General features: G+C 46.8%; 6 protein-coding genes across 6 annotated transcripts; 3 read left to right on the forward strand and 3 right to left on the reverse strand.

Annotated features, from left to right (window-relative positions):
* The first annotated feature begins 1,200 nt into the window (after nucleotides 1-1,200).
* Nucleotides 1,201-5,224, forward strand: EDB82DRAFT_566391 (uncharacterized protein). The gene is made up of 5 exons (XM_065609825.1): nucleotides 1,201-1,565; nucleotides 1,703-3,144; nucleotides 3,301-3,308; nucleotides 3,489-4,082; nucleotides 4,487-5,224. Exons 1-5 carry the CDS (start codon nucleotides 1,468-1,470, stop codon nucleotides 5,168-5,170), a joined length of 2,826 nt encoding a protein of 941 aa, XP_065464686.1. The 5' UTR covers nucleotides 1,201-1,467; the 3' UTR covers nucleotides 5,171-5,224.
* EDB82DRAFT_497825 (general substrate transporter) lies at nucleotides 5,225-7,191 on the reverse strand. Its single transcript, XM_065608558.1, has 3 exons — nucleotides 5,579-7,191; nucleotides 5,471-5,527; nucleotides 5,225-5,423 (listed from the first exon to the last, which is right to left on the reverse strand). Exons 1-3 carry the CDS (start codon nucleotides 7,013-7,015, stop codon nucleotides 5,295-5,297), a joined length of 1,623 nt encoding a protein of 540 aa, XP_065464687.1. The 5' UTR covers nucleotides 7,016-7,191; the 3' UTR covers nucleotides 5,225-5,294.
* A 176-nt stretch (nucleotides 7,192-7,367) lies between these two features.
* On the forward strand, nucleotides 7,368-9,144 carry EDB82DRAFT_161337 (glycoside hydrolase superfamily). Its single transcript, XM_025734170.2, has 4 exons — nucleotides 7,368-7,698; nucleotides 7,747-8,054; nucleotides 8,109-8,482; nucleotides 8,533-9,144. The coding sequence occupies exons 1-4, from the start codon at nucleotides 7,429-7,431 to the stop codon at nucleotides 8,970-8,972; spliced, it is 1,392 nt and encodes a 463-aa protein (XP_025585003.1). The 5' UTR covers nucleotides 7,368-7,428; the 3' UTR covers nucleotides 8,973-9,144.
* On the reverse strand, nucleotides 9,037-11,376 carry EDB82DRAFT_430269 (uncharacterized protein; the record flags this gene model as incomplete). The annotated part of the gene is made up of 4 exons (XM_065607688.1): nucleotides 9,037-9,486; nucleotides 9,536-10,014; nucleotides 10,068-10,209; nucleotides 10,264-11,376. 4 exons carry the CDS (start codon nucleotides 11,374-11,376, stop codon nucleotides 9,037-9,039), a joined length of 2,184 nt encoding a protein of 727 aa, XP_065464688.1.
* A 1,489-nt stretch (nucleotides 11,377-12,865) lies between these two features.
* EDB82DRAFT_428478 (uncharacterized protein) lies at nucleotides 12,866-14,926 on the forward strand (the record flags this gene model as incomplete). Its single annotated transcript, XM_025734173.1, has 2 exons — nucleotides 12,866-13,269; nucleotides 13,327-14,926. The coding sequence occupies 2 exons, from the start codon at nucleotides 12,866-12,868 to the stop codon at nucleotides 14,924-14,926; spliced, it is 2,004 nt and encodes a 667-aa protein (XP_025585006.1).
* Nucleotides 14,927-15,189: 263 nt separating this feature from the next.
* On the reverse strand, nucleotides 15,190-16,500 carry EDB82DRAFT_574454 (uncharacterized protein; the record flags this gene model as incomplete). The annotated part of the gene is made up of 4 exons (XM_065609951.1): nucleotides 16,478-16,500; nucleotides 16,025-16,415; nucleotides 15,451-15,794; nucleotides 15,190-15,397 (listed from the first exon to the last, which is right to left on the reverse strand). Coding segments are annotated over exons 2-4 (759 nt in total), but the record flags the coding sequence as incomplete, so codon positions are not given.
* Between the last annotated feature and the right edge of the window lie 1,714 nt (nucleotides 16,501-18,214).

Consider the following 18,214-nt stretch of genomic DNA (forward strand, 5'->3'; position numbering starts at 1 on the left):
GGCAATCTCCTTCCTATTGGGGACAAAAAAGACTATATGTCATATGTACATATCTTCCAGTTCCCGCACCATGGACAAGAATCCTGCGAAACGGTGGAACAGAAGATCTTTCGAGGCTATGCTCGATAATAAGCATGATTGTTACCCAATTAACAAGAGAAGTGTGATCCGTAGTAGTGAGTTGAACATACTTTTATACGCCAAGAGTTCACGTAGACAGCTGTGAGCGGTAACTTCGTATTGAGACTCTCCTTTACAAGTCTGTATTTTTAACGATAACCAATTACCTGTTCTGGTGGCTGGCCTAATTTTGTCATCGCGGAAAGTTCCATGCCCATCTTAATCTCACCACGCTTTGGTTTTTCTTCTATCAGGTAATAAATAAAGAATTGTCAAAAATTAACAATACTGACAGTGATTATTTGTCATGGAAACTCGTGGAATAATGCCTTGAGAATTGGTTAGTCTCGGGACAAAAGATCCTTTCTGTCGTGAGAGCATCGCTAAGTCTTACAACTTAGACAAAGGCATGGTCCCTGCCAAGACAACAGTGAAACTGCCTTATGGGGTTGTTAGTCTCATAAGCTAGAGAATCGACTATCAGATGTGAATGTGATGTATAGTTGAAGAATCTTGATTGGTTATAATGTGCCGACATGTGAATTATGCAACGAAACTGTGACAAAATTCAGGTCCAAGGAACGGTGAGTCAACCAACATACGTAAGCATCTTCGGTCAGCAACTTCGGTCTAGCAAAAGTGCATTAAAGTCTGGGGAAGTCAGCCTTGCCAAGAGGGAGTCTTGTGCCGTAGCCGAAAGCACGAATAACGGAGGTACATGATCTGAAGATATATCACATCACATCGGATTTATTGTTGTTCTAGACTTGAACATGGCGTTGGGAGGAAAGGCTTAGTGCTCACGGTGATAGGTGTGATTACGACGCTTTAATTAACCGAAGATTTATGCATGCCTGTCGTATCTCGGCAATTTGGAATGAGTCTACAAGTTGATGAAACAAGGCTATATCCAAGAATTTCATGGAGATCACCATATTAAACTCTTGTTCACTTGCTAAGTCACATTAGGTTATTGTTTGTAATTTGAAACACAGCCTCAAACATAGCACATCCCAGATATCACTTTGTGATAGCCCTGTTAGGCGGACTTTCGGACAGCGAAACACCGAAAAGACGCTAGAAATTAAGTTTCGGTATGACACAGAATAACCGAGCAAGGAGACACGACTTCAGCTCTTTAGTAGAGCCTCCCATTGGCTGCACCGTAAAAGCAGGGATCCGACATGTCTTAGCGTCTCGGCTTCGCCCCCTGAAGACTCCACGTAGCAGATCTTTGATATTTCCCTTGTACGGCTCGTCCAACAGAATAACTTCCTTTGCATCCTCTTCCTTAGTCAAAGCCTTTCTACTCTTTTTCGGCTCGTCTACAGATTACATCAATTCGAAATGAAGACAGCGAACCAGAACAAGCTTGTCATTCTGCCCAGGAAACCCAAATGGCAGCGTGCTTCCAAGCCCAAAGTTCGCACCGGCTGCTTAACTTGGTAAGTTGTATCCCTGCTTCATCCAATAAGCTTGGTCATGAGTCTGTAGCTGATAAATGAATTTTGCTTTTTATAGCAAGTTCGTCTTCCTTTATACCAATACTATTGTGTGATATCCTAACCCCTCCTAGAGTCAGGCATGTTAAATGTGACGAAGAAAAACCAACATGTCGTCGCTGCCGTGATGGCCGCGTAAAGTGCGACGGCTATGCAGCACCTGACAAGGCCAAGCTCCAGGCGCGTGCTGCTGTCTCTGTACCCGTCAAGGCATATCCTCTCTCCGTCTTCAACCCTAGTATCGCGGAAACATCCATCGAGAGCTGCTATTTCCATCACTTCCACCACTGGACATCAACACAACTCACCTGTGCTCCCGGTTCATCAAACTTTTACCTCACAGTTGTCTTACCTTTAGCACATCAATGTGAGCCCATCAAGCATGCCATCATTGCTGTCGGCGCAGCGCATCGCTTCTTCATGGCTGGCCAAGACACATGCTCTCCACTCCAACAACTCAAAGGCTTGGCTATGTCGCAATATCAGAAGGCCATCTCGCGTATCATACCCCACATGTCACTCGAATCAGCTTTCGATATCCAATGCACTCTCGTGTGCTGCCTCTTGTTTGTTGCATTTGAAGGTATCACTGGCCGATACGCAGAGTCAATTCGACACATTCGTGCCGGGACCCGTCTTCTATCCTCGCCAAGCCTAGCCTCCAACCCGTTCGAACAGAAAATTGCAACCAAGCTGCTCGACATGTTCTCCAGTCTTGGCTGCGAGGCCTCAGCCTTTATGGAAGATATAATCATTCCAGACATACGGACTGGACCGTTTGCTCTGACTTACGATACAGAGTGTCCCGACGAGCCTTTTCGGGATCTCGACGAAGCAACGAGCGCACTTCGAAGACTAGATGTTGAGACGGTCGAATTGATATCGAGCATGCCTCGTGGAGATGGCTATGGTTCTCCAGGGGGCTCATTCAATGATTTGGATATCATCACAAAAACGATCATGCAAGAATCATGGGATCAACTTGAAGACCGGTTCCGAGCCTGGAGCAGGCGTTTTGAATTGACCAAGAAGTACATAGCCACGTGGGAATACCAAGAATGGACATCGCCACAGCTCATGTACCTCGATCTACAACAGCAATTTTGGAGGTTGAGTATGTCTCTCGAGCTAGAAGACGATTCGGAGCCAGATCCACGGGCCGTAGAGGCCTATCTCGATGCCGCGGAGGCTTTTGCACAAAGATTAATAATACCCGGCCAACCAAGTTTCTCGCTTGATGGCGATCTAATTTCCAGTTTGTCCTTTGTCATCTGGTGCTGCTCTGAGTCTCACCAACGATATCGGGCACTGAATATTCTTCGAGGTTTAAATAGGAGGGAGGGTATGTGGGACAGCAGGGACTTGGCTGAGATGCATGAGGCGGCGCTGTCAATGGACAATCCAAAGGAGTGGTATAGCAAGGAGATCCCTGGCGGCGTCCCTGGTTTCATGGCTGAGTTGGCCAAGACGTCATCAAAGTATGGACTGCATCGGTCGAGACTCTTGATGGAAAATCATGATGGTGAGTATGCCTTGTAGTAATAGTAAATAATTCCTGGGTCGAGGTGGAAACACAGCAATCAAAAGAAAAGTATCTAATATATATCATGAGAGTGTTTATACTGAGTTTGTGAAAGTTCAACTGATGTCATTTTTGTGTTGTGTAACGATGAGAAAGGTCTAGTGGTAATGGTCTCGCAGCATCCAACGTCATTCTTCAAAACAACACCTACGTCACCAGCTAACGACAATCTGAATCTATCACTTCCAACGAACCCGACCTCCTACAAATAGTTTTTATTTCCAATACTATTCAAGAAATAAACCGCCGACCCTCCAATACTGGCCAACATGTCCCACCTCGAGCGATCCCTCAGATCAACGAGTCTTGCAGAGACACTATCGACTTATGACGAATGGGCAAAGAATTACAACCAAGATGTTGAAAAAGAAGAGTATGTCGCACCAAAGGTGGCTGCTGAGAAACTGGTCAATCATCTGCACCCTAGAAATATTTCAGAAGTAAAGATTCTCGATGCAGGATGTGGAACAGGCCTTGTCGGCGAAGCCTTGCTCAACCTCGGTGCAAAGCACATCGATGGCATCGACCTTAGCCCTGGTATGCTTGAAGTCGCCGAGAGAACAGGCGTCTACGAGTCTCTCAGTATCGCGAATCTGGCTGAACAGCTCGAGATTGCAGCAGACAGTTACGACGCCGTTATCTGCGTTGGGACCATGACAGAAGGCCATGTTGGACCAGAGGCTTTCGATGAGTTTGTCAGAATTACAAAGCCTGGTGGAATAATCGTGTCTACTATCAGAGAGTCTGTGTGGAAACCGAAAGGCTATGAGAAAAAGGTAGATGGTCTCATCCAAGACCGGAAGGTCAAACTTGTCAGCAATCTGAAGGAGTATCAGAGGATTGGAGCAGGGGTCTATGCTTACTTTGTTATCCTTCAGGTTATTTAGTATTGGATCGGATATGGAAATGACAGTCTTGGGATGAGGGGGCAACGACTATGATGATGCTCACGTCAGACAGGCTCGGACTTGGAAGGCTAATATCTGTCTTTTGGCACTGATAAGTGATAGGATTTTGGCAAGATATTACTAGTGTTTTTGACTTGCATCACATTTCTGAATTTGGAGATATCTAAATACATAGTAGAGAAATCATACCATATCCATGACCATTAATCAACTTCGTAGAAGTGACTCACGCACTATTGCCAAATCGGGAAGGTGTCAATACAAGAAGCTGCCGCATAGCCGATTACCACCTCCGTTAAGTAACCTCCTGTATGTAATTTAGACTAACTGTGTGGTATGAGTCTTACATGTCTCGAATAGTGACATGAGTGGAGTATAAAACCACACGTTACCATCCTTCAAACGGGACTTCAGTACATACACGATCATCGTACTTTATCATGGACATGCCAAATATACCACAAACATATTCCTCTGAAAGGCTCATCTATAGAGCTTTGGAGAACAATGAACAGGATACAGCATATATCTTCAAGTTTCACGAAAATGACCCCTTCAACACAGCTCTGGCAGATCACTCCCTGCTCCGCCCACGAAACAAGAAGAGCTCAGAAGAACTCATATCCGGAATCCAGAAGTGCGCTCTGTCAGTGATGGTCTGCCTATCACCGTCAGAAGCAAAAGCTCAAGGGATTGAGTCCTCTGATCTAGTGCCCATCGGCTTTGCCATCTTGGGCTGGGGGGGCATCCCAGCTGGTCGCGAGCACCACAGACGTACATCGCTGGGTATCACACTCAGTGAACCATATCTTAACAAGGGATATGGAAGTGAAACTATCAATTGGCTTCTTGATTGGGCTTTCAGGTTTGGGGGCTATCATCGAGTGGGGTTGAGTACGGTTGGGTTTAATACGCGAGCCCAGCATGTTTACACCAAGTTGGGATTTAAGGAAGAGGGAAGGGAGAGGGAGACTTTTTATATGGATCGGAAGTGGTATGATATGATCAACTATGGCATGTTAGAACAGGAGTGGGTCGCTTTAAGAGGGATTGAGTAATTGTTGGTCATCATCGTGAAAGGGTTTCTCAAAGGGATATAACATTATTACTGATGAAACTTGTCATAATGAAAGAACTAATCAGAGTTTTCGACTAAACCCAATCCTTATTATCCAAGCAATCTCAAACTCCAACCTCATTAATAATGCGACCCTCAGAGTCTTCAGCGTAAGCATCGACCTTGGTCTCAGCAAACTTCCTAGCAGGTGTCTTGTTGGCGAAAAGAATATCGATCTCCTCAAATGACCGGTCCTGGAAATAATTAGAAACTGTAACACCAATTGCTTAGAGGCCCATACCTTGGTTTCGGGGAGACGGAAGTAAGCCCAGACGAAAGTCAATAAAGAAAGACCGGCCTATGTTAAGGTTAGAAAAGGAACGGTTCTGCAGGTAATGTGTAGACTTGCCCAAAAGTAACCAACTTTACCCTTCCAGTCGCCCTCAGTGGGGTTAATCATATACGGTCCATAAGTATTGTTCAAGATCTGTGAAATGTAGTACGCAATACGAGCAAGACAAATACTCTTGCTACGAACATTGACAGCAGGGATCTCGCCAATGATTGCGTAACAAACAGGGCCGATAGTCGCGTAAAACACAATCTCCCAGATCAACACAATACCCGCCTGTCCAAAACTCACAGACTGGCTTTGTGGAAGGCTGGCAAGGATACCGATGAGAAGCATGAGCACCGTACATGCGCCACAAGCCCAGACGTACAGTGTTCGCCGGCCGATGCGGTAAATGAGAGCCCATGAGAGGATAACACCAACAGAAGCGAGACCAAGAGCACCCGTGGCAAACTTGAAGGAGTTCTTGGGATCGACACCGGCTTGGACGAAGAAGTAGGTTGGTGTGCCACCGATACCTACACCAGTGGTGTTTTGCGCGACAAACACGAGACTGACAATCTCAGTTCGACGAAGGTTAATACCCTTGAAACAGTCCAGGTAGCTAGATCCGGTGCTATGCTCGCTTTCGATCTTGTTTGTATGCACGATCATGGCAAGTTGCTTATCAAGATCCTCATCGGACTTGTTGCTCTTGGCCGAAATTCGTCGAAGAACCTTCTTCGCATCTTCGAGTCGGTTCTTTCGAGCGAGCCAGTAGGGAGATTCGGGAGTGAACCACAGAATGATCAGAAGAGGGATGGGCCAAATCCACTGAATCGCAAAAGGGATGCGGTACGCCCACTGCGTAGCATTGTCAGAGAAACTGAAAAGAACACCAGCCGCGAGGAGTTGACCGAGAGCCCAGCACAGACAAACGTAGTTTGCAAGATATCCTCTAAGAGCCATGGGACAAATCTCGGAGGCGTAAGCTGGAGCCATAGTTGCAAAGACGCCCCATGGTAGACCACATAGAGTAGAACCAACGAGCAACATGGGCAGGTTGTGAGCGAAAAAGGTGATAAAGATGAAGCCTGTAATAGCTAGAAGTGATGCTACCAGTGTTTTTCGATATCCGAAACGTTGAGTAAGCCAACCATTGGCAAAGGCACCAATGATAGTTCCAATGGCAGTGGCATTGCCAAGTCCGGACTGCCATGGCCCAGAAATCTGATAGCCGAGTTCGTCGCCGTACCAGTCGCCATACTTCCTCTGGAAGGCGGGTTGGGCCATGAGGTTACCAATGAGGACAATGTCATAGCCTTCCATGATGATAGACGAAGAGAGTAGGAATGACCAGGTAATGGCACCGGGATAAGCCTTTACGGCTTCCCAGAGTGTCATGTTTCGATCAATGTCAGCACCCTGTTGGCCCTGGATGTGACTCCATTCCTTCGAGTCAGATGCGACTTCATCTTCAACATGATTGATACTGGGAGTCTTTTCGACTGCCATGTTGATGAGTTTTCCAAAAGAGTAAAAGATGAAAAGAGTCGTGTGTGGATATGATGACTCTTGAAATTGGTAATGAGCATGAAGAAGGATAGATCTTCAAACCTGCGGCTCAAAGGAAGTTTAAGTATCAACTCGATCTGACGATATCGACAAGGATTTACCCCGGGACCCCATGGGGAAAAGAGGTCCAAAGGTCTGGATCAGGATTGCCTTGTTTGCGGGGGAGGTTGAAGAACGAAACGCGCCAATCGGAGACACAATCCCACCGGAAATCCCACCGGAGACCCCCGCGGCGGGTTCGGTCCATATTGTGGCTTTCACGAGTGACCTTGAAATGAACTATAAACTTAGCATGGCAAGTGATCATTTTCACAGTAGCTTTAGAGTCATATCCTCAAGAATAATTTTCCAAGATGCCTGAAGATTATATGTCAATGTTGCGGAGCCTACCCGATGAGGAGGCGAAAGTCAAAGGACCTGCTGTTGGTGTCGCAACCGTTGACTTGACCGTCACAACTGGGCCACCTCGCCACCTTGCCTCTGGTATTCTTTATGGTATACCTGATAAGCCTGATCAGATTCCTGAGCGGTTTTACAAGGAGATTAGTTTCAACTACGGGCGAGGTGGAGGGTCTCAGCTTCCAAACACCAGAGGCTATGCCGTCAGTAAGGAAGACTATAAGGTGAGCTCATATGATCTTCTGAATATCAAGTAACTCACATATCTACAGGCACGATTCTCATCAGCATTGAGTAATTACAGGACAACGCGCAAGTATGGGGGAGAGTTCATCTACCTACTCCCTCCGCTTTGGGGAGCTGATGGTGGCCAATCTGAGAACTTCGAGTACCCTGGTGACAATAGTGACTGGACGCGCTGGGATGCCTTCTTGGAGCAGACACTTAAGGACATTCAGGACTCTGATATGTCAAAGGGCCTTGTCATTGACATCTGGAACGAGCCTGATCTAAGCTTCTTCTGGGGTGCTTCCAAAGAGCAGTGGCTAACTCTTTGGTCTCGCACTTTCAAGAAGGTCAAGTACGTACAACTTTACATCTTCCATCTTTATACCTGTATACTAATGACTCATAGGGAAACACTTCCATCAATCAGGATAGCAGGTCCAAGCATATCAGCAATCCCAACCACCACTCATGAATGGTGGAATGACTTCCTGTCTGAGTGCCTCAAGAACGACACTCTCCCTGATCAATGGTCATGGCACATGGAGAGTGGTAACGACTGCGATACTATGGCCGGATCGATTAAGACATTTCACGAACTTTTAGCCAAATTCGACATTCCTTTGGATAAAGCGCAGGATGTCAACATTAATGAGTACGCTGTCTATGGCGAGCAGGTCCCGTCTGCAGGGGCCTGGTGGATCGCCGGTCTCGAACGCGAAAACGCTCATGGGCTGAGAGGTAACTGGGCGATAGCCGGAGCTCTGCATGACTTCTTGGCTGGTAAGTTTCATGTTTGATGTTTAGCAAACTATTACTGACATTGTTCCAAGGTCTGTTATGCAAACCAAACAAGGCAGATGGAGAATACCAGATTGAGGGCGACGGATACTGGCCTACAGCAGAGTATCAAGTATACAGGTACTACGGCTCCAATATGACCGGCGAACGCGTCAAGACCACACCAACCCCAGATGGTTTCCTAGACGTCTACGCAACAAAAGACGCAAACGTCATCCGCATCCTTGCTGGAACTCGCTCCAGATCTGGTGACTGGTCTATCGAGGTGATGGGCTTGCCGGACAATGCTGAAGTTCAGATGAGAACTCTGGCGTTTGCGGTAGTGGGGGAAGACAAGTTCAAAAGGGTTGATGGTCCTGAGCATTTGGGGGAGACGACGCGGGTTGCTGAAAATGGTAGTTTAAGACTCAAAATGGAGCATAAAGACACGACGACGGCTTATGCTTTTGAGGTCACGCTTCCGATGGAATAAAAAGGATGGTGTTGGCCCTAAATTACTTAAGCCATATAGACTAGTCTCAGCAATAGACTGACCCTCATCCAAGAGCTTTCAACAAATCCAAGTACTCTGTGCTTCGACCCCAAGCCAGGGACACTGACTCAAGAATCTTCCTCCCCTCGCGCAGAATGCGAGTAGGCGCTGTAGGGGCATATATGTCTCCAACGCCACTAATATAGGCCTTCAAAACCCCTGCCCTCACGAATAATTGGACCATTTCATCGTCGTTAGGTCGATCTAGTCTTATGAATGTCGGGTTCTCGTCGTCCGAAATGGCCTTGACATGATCTGGTGATGGACGGCGTGTCACACTCCCACTACGCTCTTCGTCTGAAGATCGCCTTGACTTGGATGAGTACACACTGTAGGCCCATAAAGTGAGGATCGCCCAGAACACGCATGAGGGTTCGTAAAAAGCCATCTTGGCATACCGACGGATGTGCCAAAGGAAGCAACCACAATGCAAAACTGCGAGTCGTGCTTTTGACTGAACTTTTGTTAAGGTATGTTTCAAAACACCGACATGCTTGACTTACCCCATCCTGTTGCGCCCATTTGGAGATTTCCCGTTCAGCCTGTAACGCTTTTTGCTGATTCAACGCCATCTTCCTGACCCTCTCTGGCGACTCAATGTATTTTGCCAAAGTCATTAGTATTTCCCTAGGTACAAGCAGCACAACCCTCGAGAAGTGTAAGTGAAGTACAGTAGGATGCTCAGCACCTAGCAATGAAGCTATCATCCCATTCGCCGCCCAGTGTAGTGTATCTACACAATCGAGTGCAGCATTTCTCCAGTTCGACTCAGTAAGAGTTAGTACGCTCGAGTCTTCGCTGTGGTGATCAGGGTTGTTCTGCGGCATCCATGATGATAAAGGGCGCTTGCAGTAGGTATTTACGGTTGAGTATTCTCGATAGACTGCGTGAAGCAGAAGGATGCGCGAAAATTCTCCCAGGTCCGACTTGGCGGTTCGATCGCGGAAGATGGTGCTTGTAGCTGATGAGAGCGAAGGGTTTTCTGCGATTCGTAAGTGACCTGTCTAGTGCTTTGGTCATACATAGGATACATACCCTCAACACGCTTGTATGCTTTTGACCAGTCTGACGAACATGTTTGAGACCATAGGCCATCGTGAGGCAAACTGATATCTTGCACATCAAACGTGATAGCTTGATGGTCGGTAAAGAAGTAGCAGCTCATCCGATCCAAAAGCTGTGGGGAAGTCAGTCCAACCTTTTCACTTGATGACACTCGATGGGATCTCACCCAAATAAAGTAGCACAGTCTCCTCAAAGTCTCTTCTTGAACCCATATCTTCCACTCTTCATGGGAGTTGGAACCCCTTCGGTTGAGTTGAGTATTGATATCGCTCTTCGACTGTGAATAGGATTGCCAGTACAGGTTGACGACTTTTTGTAGGTCACCAACTCGTTGACAGCCGCTTCGACGAAATTCGCTTGTACCATAGTATAGCAGACCTACCTGACTTAAGACAAGAGCCTGTGCTAAAGCGAGGTTCATTTCCGAATTTTCCAACTGTAAACGAACGACCAAAACTCTCCTGAGAAACTCATGTAGGGGTCGAACACATGCGTCAATGTCCTCAGTAGCCGAATACTGGCTTCCTATTGCACAAATCGCGAGGGTAAGGATCCAGTCAGCATTGAGGTCCGTCAGATTTGGGTGTACAAGAGGAAAGATGGGATTAAAGTGTTCGAAGAAGAGCTTTGTGCAATAATCCAAGACTGCTAGTGGTGGGAATTCCGAAGATGTAAACTCGTTTGTAAAAATGCCCGATTCGAGGCATGTGTTCTCGAAAGAGTCATACATATTCGCATAGGTGGATTCTGTGATTGTTGACTCTCTGAGCCCTTCAATGTCTTGGATGTTGATGTGATCCAAGTCTGGAAACGCCCAGTCACTATTTTTTGTTCGTGATCTAGAATCTTGAGAAACGGGAGGCAGTTGTTTGCAGCTCTCAACACCTGGTGGAGGAAATAATTGCTTTGATCGAGCCGTGCAAGGTCTTCGTGCACCATTTGAGCTCGTAGCATACAAGTCGCCAGGGTTAGTGCGATCGGACGTCATACTGAGCTGGGGAGAGGCAGCCACTCCACTTCCTTGGGAGAGTGAAGCAACCGTCGAGACTGTCTGCGGAGTGTTGCCCATGGGGAAAGAGCTCAAAGTGGTCTGGTTCATGGGTTGCTCGTTTCCATACGAAGGGTCGAGAGACCCTGTTGAAGTCGTGTTTCCATTGAGACCCAGTATTGAACAGTAATTGGTTTCGATGTCGTTGTTGTATGGTAGCCAGTTAATGGGAAAGTCCCAGTCAATATCGCACGGTCCAAGGTCATATTCAAATGTCTGAGGTTGTTGCATCGTTGTTTCCTCGTTACTCTCATGATATTGGCTTGGCCTTGTACTTGGTTCATCCTGAGGTGATATCGGAAAATGCATGTTGGATGGCATGGATTGCATGTTGGTTGTAAGATCCACGCCACTGTCTGATTGCACAAGGGGTGCGCTATCTTGCTGTACTGGCGGCATGGTTGGTTGCCTGTCCATGTTGTTTGGATATTCGCAGCTTAATGACTTTATTGAACATCTTTGACAGGGTGTACTTCTTGAGCACTTCTCTCGTGCTCGGGCACATTCCAGACAGGCTCTTTGCCGAGTAACATCGCGTCTGGCTGAGGCTGGATGGTCATGAATAGCTATGTGCTTGGTCAAGATATCACTAGACTATAGTTAGTGACCCCTTGTTTTATGCATTTTAAATGCTTGTTACCTGCGAGTAAAGCCCTTGTGGCAGATGTCGCATTCGAAGCGTCTGTGCGTTTCGTGACCTTTTTGATGTCGCCTGAGGTGCTCTTGTCGCTTGAAGTTTCTTGGACATTGTCCACATTGGAATTTATCCATCGGTTTCGGGTGGAGAGATGATGCGACACCATGGAGGATGTTTCGCGATCGGATGATGAGAGAGAGTCAATATCGACTTGGAGGGAGGCTGGCAAGCATGATTGAGGCAAACCCCACTTCCCTCCTCGTGGTCAAAAAGTGGTCTAGTTCAGTTTAGGCTGTAACTGCCATTTTCCTAAAATTCCATCATCAGAAAACATTTACTGTATGTGCACATAATATTCTTCTATCGATCGAGTCTCTGTCTAACCTCTGCGTAGTGATGTGGTTTGCTATAAAAAATACTGAGTCAAAGCATCAAAGTCGATCAAACAACGGCATGATCTGTCACGACCTCGCTTCATTTTTCACGCTAATAAAATAAGCTCGGGTCGAGACTTGCTCTGGTAAGATCTTTGCCAGCCAACCAACAGCGGAAAAATCCAGCGATTACTTTCAACAACCAGATCGAGCCTTGATAATGAGGTTAAATATATTGACTTGATCATACATTACATAAATAATAAATTGCAAAGTTGGTATTGGGCCTTTTTTGCTCGGCATGGATTTTGTTAACTCGTGGTGGCGATGATAACTCATTTTAATTATTTCAGAGGTAGGTCATTACTCACAAACAAGGAAAAACACGAACAAACGCACAAGTAACAAGCCAATTAACCAAACAGATACTTATCAAAGATTAGGAATGTAAGATAGGTCGATATCCAGCTTTTTTTTCCCATGTCCACCTCCCACTTCAAACCCATCAATGTTGCACTTTCTCAGCTCTAGGGTATTCTCTACCATTCCGGTGGGATGCCCGGTGGGCTTTCCGGCTCCAATATCCCACCGTAAACCACTAACGCCACATTATCAACCGAAACCGAGCGACTGCATCAATGAAACGATAAGTACTCACGAACCAAAGCCCAGGATTCAACCTCGAATCGCTTCTGGTATACCCCTCACCATGTCTCATCCTCAATCTACCTTCCGCCACACGACCTTTGCCCCAGGCTCCATCCTACATCGTCGACGGACCACAATTGCAAAGACAACTCTGCACACACAACTAAAGCGTCTTCGCGAAACAGGTCGTTATGACTGCTTCAAACTAAAATGGCATGATATCTATGGCGACAAGTCTATGTGGCCTGTCCCCTTCCATCTTTTCTGGGATAGTGACATAGCAAAGTGGATTGAAGGCGCTTGTTACTTTCTTCATGATGAGTTTGATCCCGAGATAGACACCGCTGTCAAGGAGTTGGTTGAGACTATTCGTGGAGCACAACAAGATGATGGGTATCTAAATGTCCACTATACCGTGGTTGAGCCCGGGAAAAGATGGACTAATTTGCAGGACATGCATGAATTGTATGTGGTCTAATCCGAATCATGTCTCTTCATTCTTATCACTCACATTCAAATTAGGTACAACGCAGGGCACCTTATCGAAGCCGCTATCGCACACCATCACTACTACAAGAACAACCTCCTACTTGAACCCATCGAGAAATACGTTGCTTTGATCCATCGAACGTTCGGGTCTGCAGACAATCAATTACACGGCTATCCAGGCCATCCAGAAATTGAACTAGCACTCTTCCGACTTTACCAAGCTACTGGTAATCAGACAGCCTACGACCTATCTCGATACTTCATAGAAGAGCGAGGTAACAAGACAGGACAAGCCGGAGAGCACTACTTCGAGTGGGAGTCCAAGCAGCGAGGCCAGAACATCTATCAGAGGCCTGACAGCTACCCAGAGCATGCTTCCCACTGGTACTGCCAAGCTCACAAGCCCATCCTGGAACAAGATACTGTGGAAGGCCACTCCGTTCGAGCAATGTATCTTTTAACCGCCGTCGCTGACATGGTCTGCATCGACAACCAATCCCTCCAAGCCTCATCAGACTGGAAGAACACACTAAACCGTCTATGGAACAACATGGTCGAAAAGAAAATGTACCTTACCGGTGGCATAGGGGCTATCAAACAGTGGGAGGGTTTCGGTCGTGATTACTTCCTTCCTCAGAGCACCGACGAAGGAGGTTGTTATGCCGAGACTTGCGCCTCCATTGCTGTCATGATGCTTGCGGAACGCCTTCTCCACATAGACCTCGACGGGAGGTTTGGAGATGTCATGGAATTGTGTCTATACAATAACGTCATGACGTCAATGAGTCTCGATGGAAAGGCTTTCACGTATGTGAACCAGCTTGGAAGTTCAGAAAGTGACAAGAGCGTTCGTGAGGAGTGGTTCTGGTGCGCTTGTTGTCCGCCCAATGTTACGCGTCTGTATGGCTCCTTGGGCGGATATCTCTGGGACTTCGGGAACATCTCCGAGGGTGAAGTGTATATCAATGTGCACTTGTACTCAAAAGCTAGCCTGAAGTTCGAGGTCGCTGGACAAGAAGTGTTACTGGAGCAAGACTCAGACTGGCCATGGGATGGGCTTGTCAAGTTTCGTCTATCAGCCCCCGAGTCACTGAAGACCACAATACGACTCAGAATCCCTGGGTGGTCTCGAAGTCAGTATCAAGTAACCCCAGAGCCAAGTCAAGGAAGCGTTAATCTACATAAAGGTTATCTTACCCTTAACTCGGCTTACGTCGCCAAGTACCCAGAGTTCTCTTTAAGCATCGGCAACTTCAAACCACTATATCTTGCGCCTCACCCATATACCAACCAGCGCACATTAACGCTTACTCGGGGACCTCTGGTGTACTGTATGGAGGACGCTGATAATAACTGGGAGGATAATCATTTCAAGGATATCGGGCTAAAAGCGTCTACGTTGGTTGATGAGGAGAGGAAGAAGTTTGGAGATGAGGAGTATGTTGAATTGAAAACGTCCTGTTGGCGCCGAACGTTGAATGATGCCGAAGCTGGTACGGCTCCTGGTCCTGGTAGTGTAGTTGATTGTGAAGAAAATGCAGGTACAAAGATGGAAGCCATTTTTGTGCCTTACTATCTACGGGCGAACAGAGGAGGCAATGGACACATGAGAGTTGGACTCAACCGTATCTGAGTTAGACAGACTATGATACAGATAAATACATTCCTTCCAACTCCCTTGCTAAAACCCTCACTGATATGGGACTACAAAAATTGGTCCTGCATCCTGGACCAAGAGTTGTCCTGGCGACGATCTTCTTGTAGGCCATTTTGCTACCTCAACAAAAATCCCAACAGATGGTTCCCTTTGTTGCACATGGCTTGGCAGGCAGATAGATTGAGACGTATGATTGAGTCTTCTCCACCAAATCCCCAACTCGGCAGCTTTATTGTCATCCCATAGGGCTTTGTGCCAGGGACATTCTGGTGCTGTCGATGGCGTTATTTCCTGGATTCTTGGATTCCCCCCTCCTCCTCTACTTAGCGTCTCTGTCTTAGAGGAAGCTGCCTTGATGTTGCCATATAGGGACTTAGGCGCTACAAGGCTCCCTACTCCGCATCCAGAGGCTGACAGTGTAACTTCTCGACCTGTATTCGCGTGAAACTGCTACATATTTTAGATTCAGATGCCAAGTCTTCATTATGGATCAAACTTACCACAACTTTATCAAATTTCTCTTCAATTATTGGCCTCCAGTGACTCCGCGAAGTCTTTATTTCCAAGCATGTTACGCGTTCGTTTTGTCCTATTACTGCAGAAGCCTTGATTCCTGATGTGAGGCCGACGCAACTTGAGAATTTATCACCATAGCAAAATTCGAAACCGCAAAGACACTGTCCCTCAAAATAAAAATAGGCATGGATGTGGGTGACGGTTTGGATCTTAGCTTTTGAGTCTCGAATTTCCCAGAACAAAAATTCATTGGTGCAAGGTGTCTTGAGGCCAAGGCAGGAGACCAGCCTTCCTCGTGCTGGATCGCTCGGTCTTTTCTCGACTGTGGCTGTATTACCTGTAGTGCTCGGTGTCCATGTCAAACTGTTCTTACTTTGGTGTTAGTAACTTCTGGCTTTGCTTGAAAGGGCGTTCATGTACCTACCAGTCGTTCAAACTGATTCGCTCTGAAAACTAAGGGTCTCTTATCACACAACACATCACTCACTTCGTCCCCGTGAACTTCAACTGCTGTGATCCCCGATCCTGACTTTTAGATCCTGATCCCAATGATCTCACCATGATAACGCCAAAACTTGATGTGCTCTATTCCATCTTCCGGGCTCAAAAGCAGCCAGTCGACCGCCGTGGACCGACGGCCCATGTAAACTGGCGGAGTCAGGTCCCAGACCTCGAAGCAAAGGCCCGATATGTACTTTCTTAGCAGATTTCGCAGACAGGCAGCTGTATACATCCTAGTTCTTCTGACTCTCTCCAAACAGACCATGGTGGTGATGCTGGGATAGCCAAAGTCTGGATTTGTAGTCCGTTCCCACTGTGGCTTGTTCTTGGCAAGCAGTCCTTCTCTGGGTCCATCGGCTTTGAACACAAGGTTTGATGTGAGAGGATTACCTTGATTTTAGATACAACTGATTCCAAGAGTCTCTATCCTCCCACTGCCTAAAAGGAGCTATGTATGGCACATATAAACTTCATGAACCATTGCGAGCCAGGGCAGTGATCTGGGCTTACCTCGACAGATGCGAGAATTCCAATGATAGTCTGCCCATCAGGCACCTCTCTGCTTTGGATCAACAGGTTTTGTGTCGAACTTCGCATGCTGTCTCCCCTTTTTCTATCGTCCTGTTGCATCTTCAAGACTCTAGCGAAATTGGTGATAACCTGGGAACGGATAAGTCAGTCAACTGTTCTCTCATCAGGTCACCGTTCCTCAACAGGGAATGGCCATAAGTCATGAGTCATACTCTGAGTTGAAAGTTATTGTCCTAATTTCCGAGCATAACCGCGGTATTTCTTTCTCCACCTGGCCCATTCAGCGGAAACCCTAGTTCGCGAACGACGGAGCGACGGCCTCGAAAATATGCCTTATCAGCCCGGAACCAATACAGTTTACAAGATCCGTCCTTATAGTAAAAAGCCAGCCCCCTGGGTGCGTGGGTTGTTTCAGAGGTAAAAACCGAAATTTGGAAGAGAAGTGGAAGCCAGGTTCCATCTGGGCCGCCGAAGTTCATGTTGAATGCGACAGTCGGTTGCCCAGGATGAGCCCAAAAATCTGGCTCTTCGTTCTCGGCTTGAGAGTTACCACACCAGAGAAGTCCGGTAACTTATCAAGTTGACCCACCGATTGCCACAGAGCCTGGCCTGTAGCGTCCTCCTCTTGAAAGTCAAGCCCGATTATGTCTCCGATCGAGACAGCGACTCGGATAGCCACCAAATGTTCTGATGCACGAAAACAAAGATGCGTCTCGGTGGGTGGTAAAACAAAACCAATGCGTGAGATCTCGTCTTCGGCAATTATGCCATCTCCCGTATAGATCCTCATGCCACAGATATAACGAGTGGATTTGAGGGATATGGTAGATATGCAAACCGGCAAATCATCAGCCTCGGCGCGTTTTGGATCAAGGTCGAGAAACTATGAGCATTTCTCTCTGAGCAATTTCATCTTAGCGAGGCCTTGAGTCTTTTCCGTAACATGAAATCCCTGTAAAGTAATGTCCTTAAGGAGGCCCCTAGTGCCTTGGAAATTAGGAGTTTGCTGGAGCATTATCTTAATGGGTCACCTCAAACGCTTGACACAACGCCAGATTCGTTTCCGACTCCGCATATGACCCATTCTGGAATGTTCCCTTAGGTTTTCTTTCAACTTGAAATATAATTGCCACCAGTCTTTATGAACAAGTAAAGTTTCCCAGTTCAGTGGAAAGAATCCCATTTTGTGATCGGCAGCGAATCGACTTGCCCAAAATGCTTGAGGAAGGTTATAGGAGTGAATCAGGCTCGCGATAGCCCTTGGAGACAGTCTGAAATTGCATAGAGATGGAGAATCTATGAATGAGATGAGAAGATGAATTAACTCGGTGGGTAGCCGGGTGAAGCTGTTTGCGTCAGCTTCAAAAGGCAAGGGTCCCGTTTCGGTCTTGAAGGTTTTCATGTCCTTGACATGTATCATAGATAGCGTATCTGGGTTTGCTCCTGCATATTCATATCTTATTGGCAGGGGAGAGTTTTCCCGCCAAAGTCTTGTGAAGCCTTGCTGTCCGATAATGACAGAGCAATATTCACCCTGCGGAGGTTCAGAAACAATATCATAGAGACACTGAGAAATGTCGTTCTTCTCATGTTTAATGGTCGTTTTGAGGGAGAAATAGTCCAGTAGCATATTCCACCATGAATCATGAAAGACCGTCGGTGGAAAGAAAGGCTTGTTCCAATGTCGTTCCGGTTCAGGATTAGATTCCCCAGGGC

The sequence above is a fragment of the Fusarium venenatum genome (genome assembly GCF_020744135.1).
Source record: "Fusarium venenatum strain MPI-CAGE-CH-0201 chromosome Unknown EDB82scaffold_2, whole genome shotgun sequence".
Classification (NCBI taxonomy): Eukaryota; Fungi; Ascomycota; class Sordariomycetes; order Hypocreales; family Nectriaceae; genus Fusarium; species Fusarium venenatum.

Coding starts and splice junctions, on each gene's coding strand:
- EDB82DRAFT_566391 (XM_065609825.1), top strand. CDS start 1,468: ATGAAGACAGCGAACCAGAACAAGCTTGTCATTCTGCCCAGGAAACCC. Junction 1,566..1,702: donor CGCACCGGCTGCTTAACTTG/GTAAGTTGTATC, acceptor TCCTAGAGTCAG/GCATGTTAAATGTGACGAAG. Junction 4,083..4,486: donor CTTACTTTGTTATCCTTCAG/GTTATTTAGTAT, acceptor ACATGAGTGGAG/TATAAAACCACACGTTACCA.
- EDB82DRAFT_497825 (XM_065608558.1), bottom strand. CDS start 7,015: ATGGCAGTCGAAAAGACTCCCAGTATCAATCATGTTGAAGATGAAGTC. Junction 5,528..5,578: donor GTAAAGTTGGTTACTTTTGG/GCAAGTCTACAC, acceptor ACCTTAACATAG/GCCGGTCTTTCTTTATTGAC. Junction 5,424..5,470: donor TCCGTCTCCCCGAAACCAAG/GTATGGGCCTCT, acceptor AATTATTTCCAG/GACCGGTCATTTGAGGAGAT.
- EDB82DRAFT_161337 (XM_025734170.2), top strand. CDS start 7,429: ATGCCTGAAGATTATATGTCAATGTTGCGGAGCCTACCCGATGAGGAG. Junction 8,055..8,108: donor CGCACTTTCAAGAAGGTCAA/GTACGTACAACT, acceptor AATGACTCATAG/GGAAACACTTCCATCAATCA. Junction 8,483..8,532: donor TCTGCATGACTTCTTGGCTG/GTAAGTTTCATG, acceptor CATTGTTCCAAG/GTCTGTTATGCAAACCAAAC.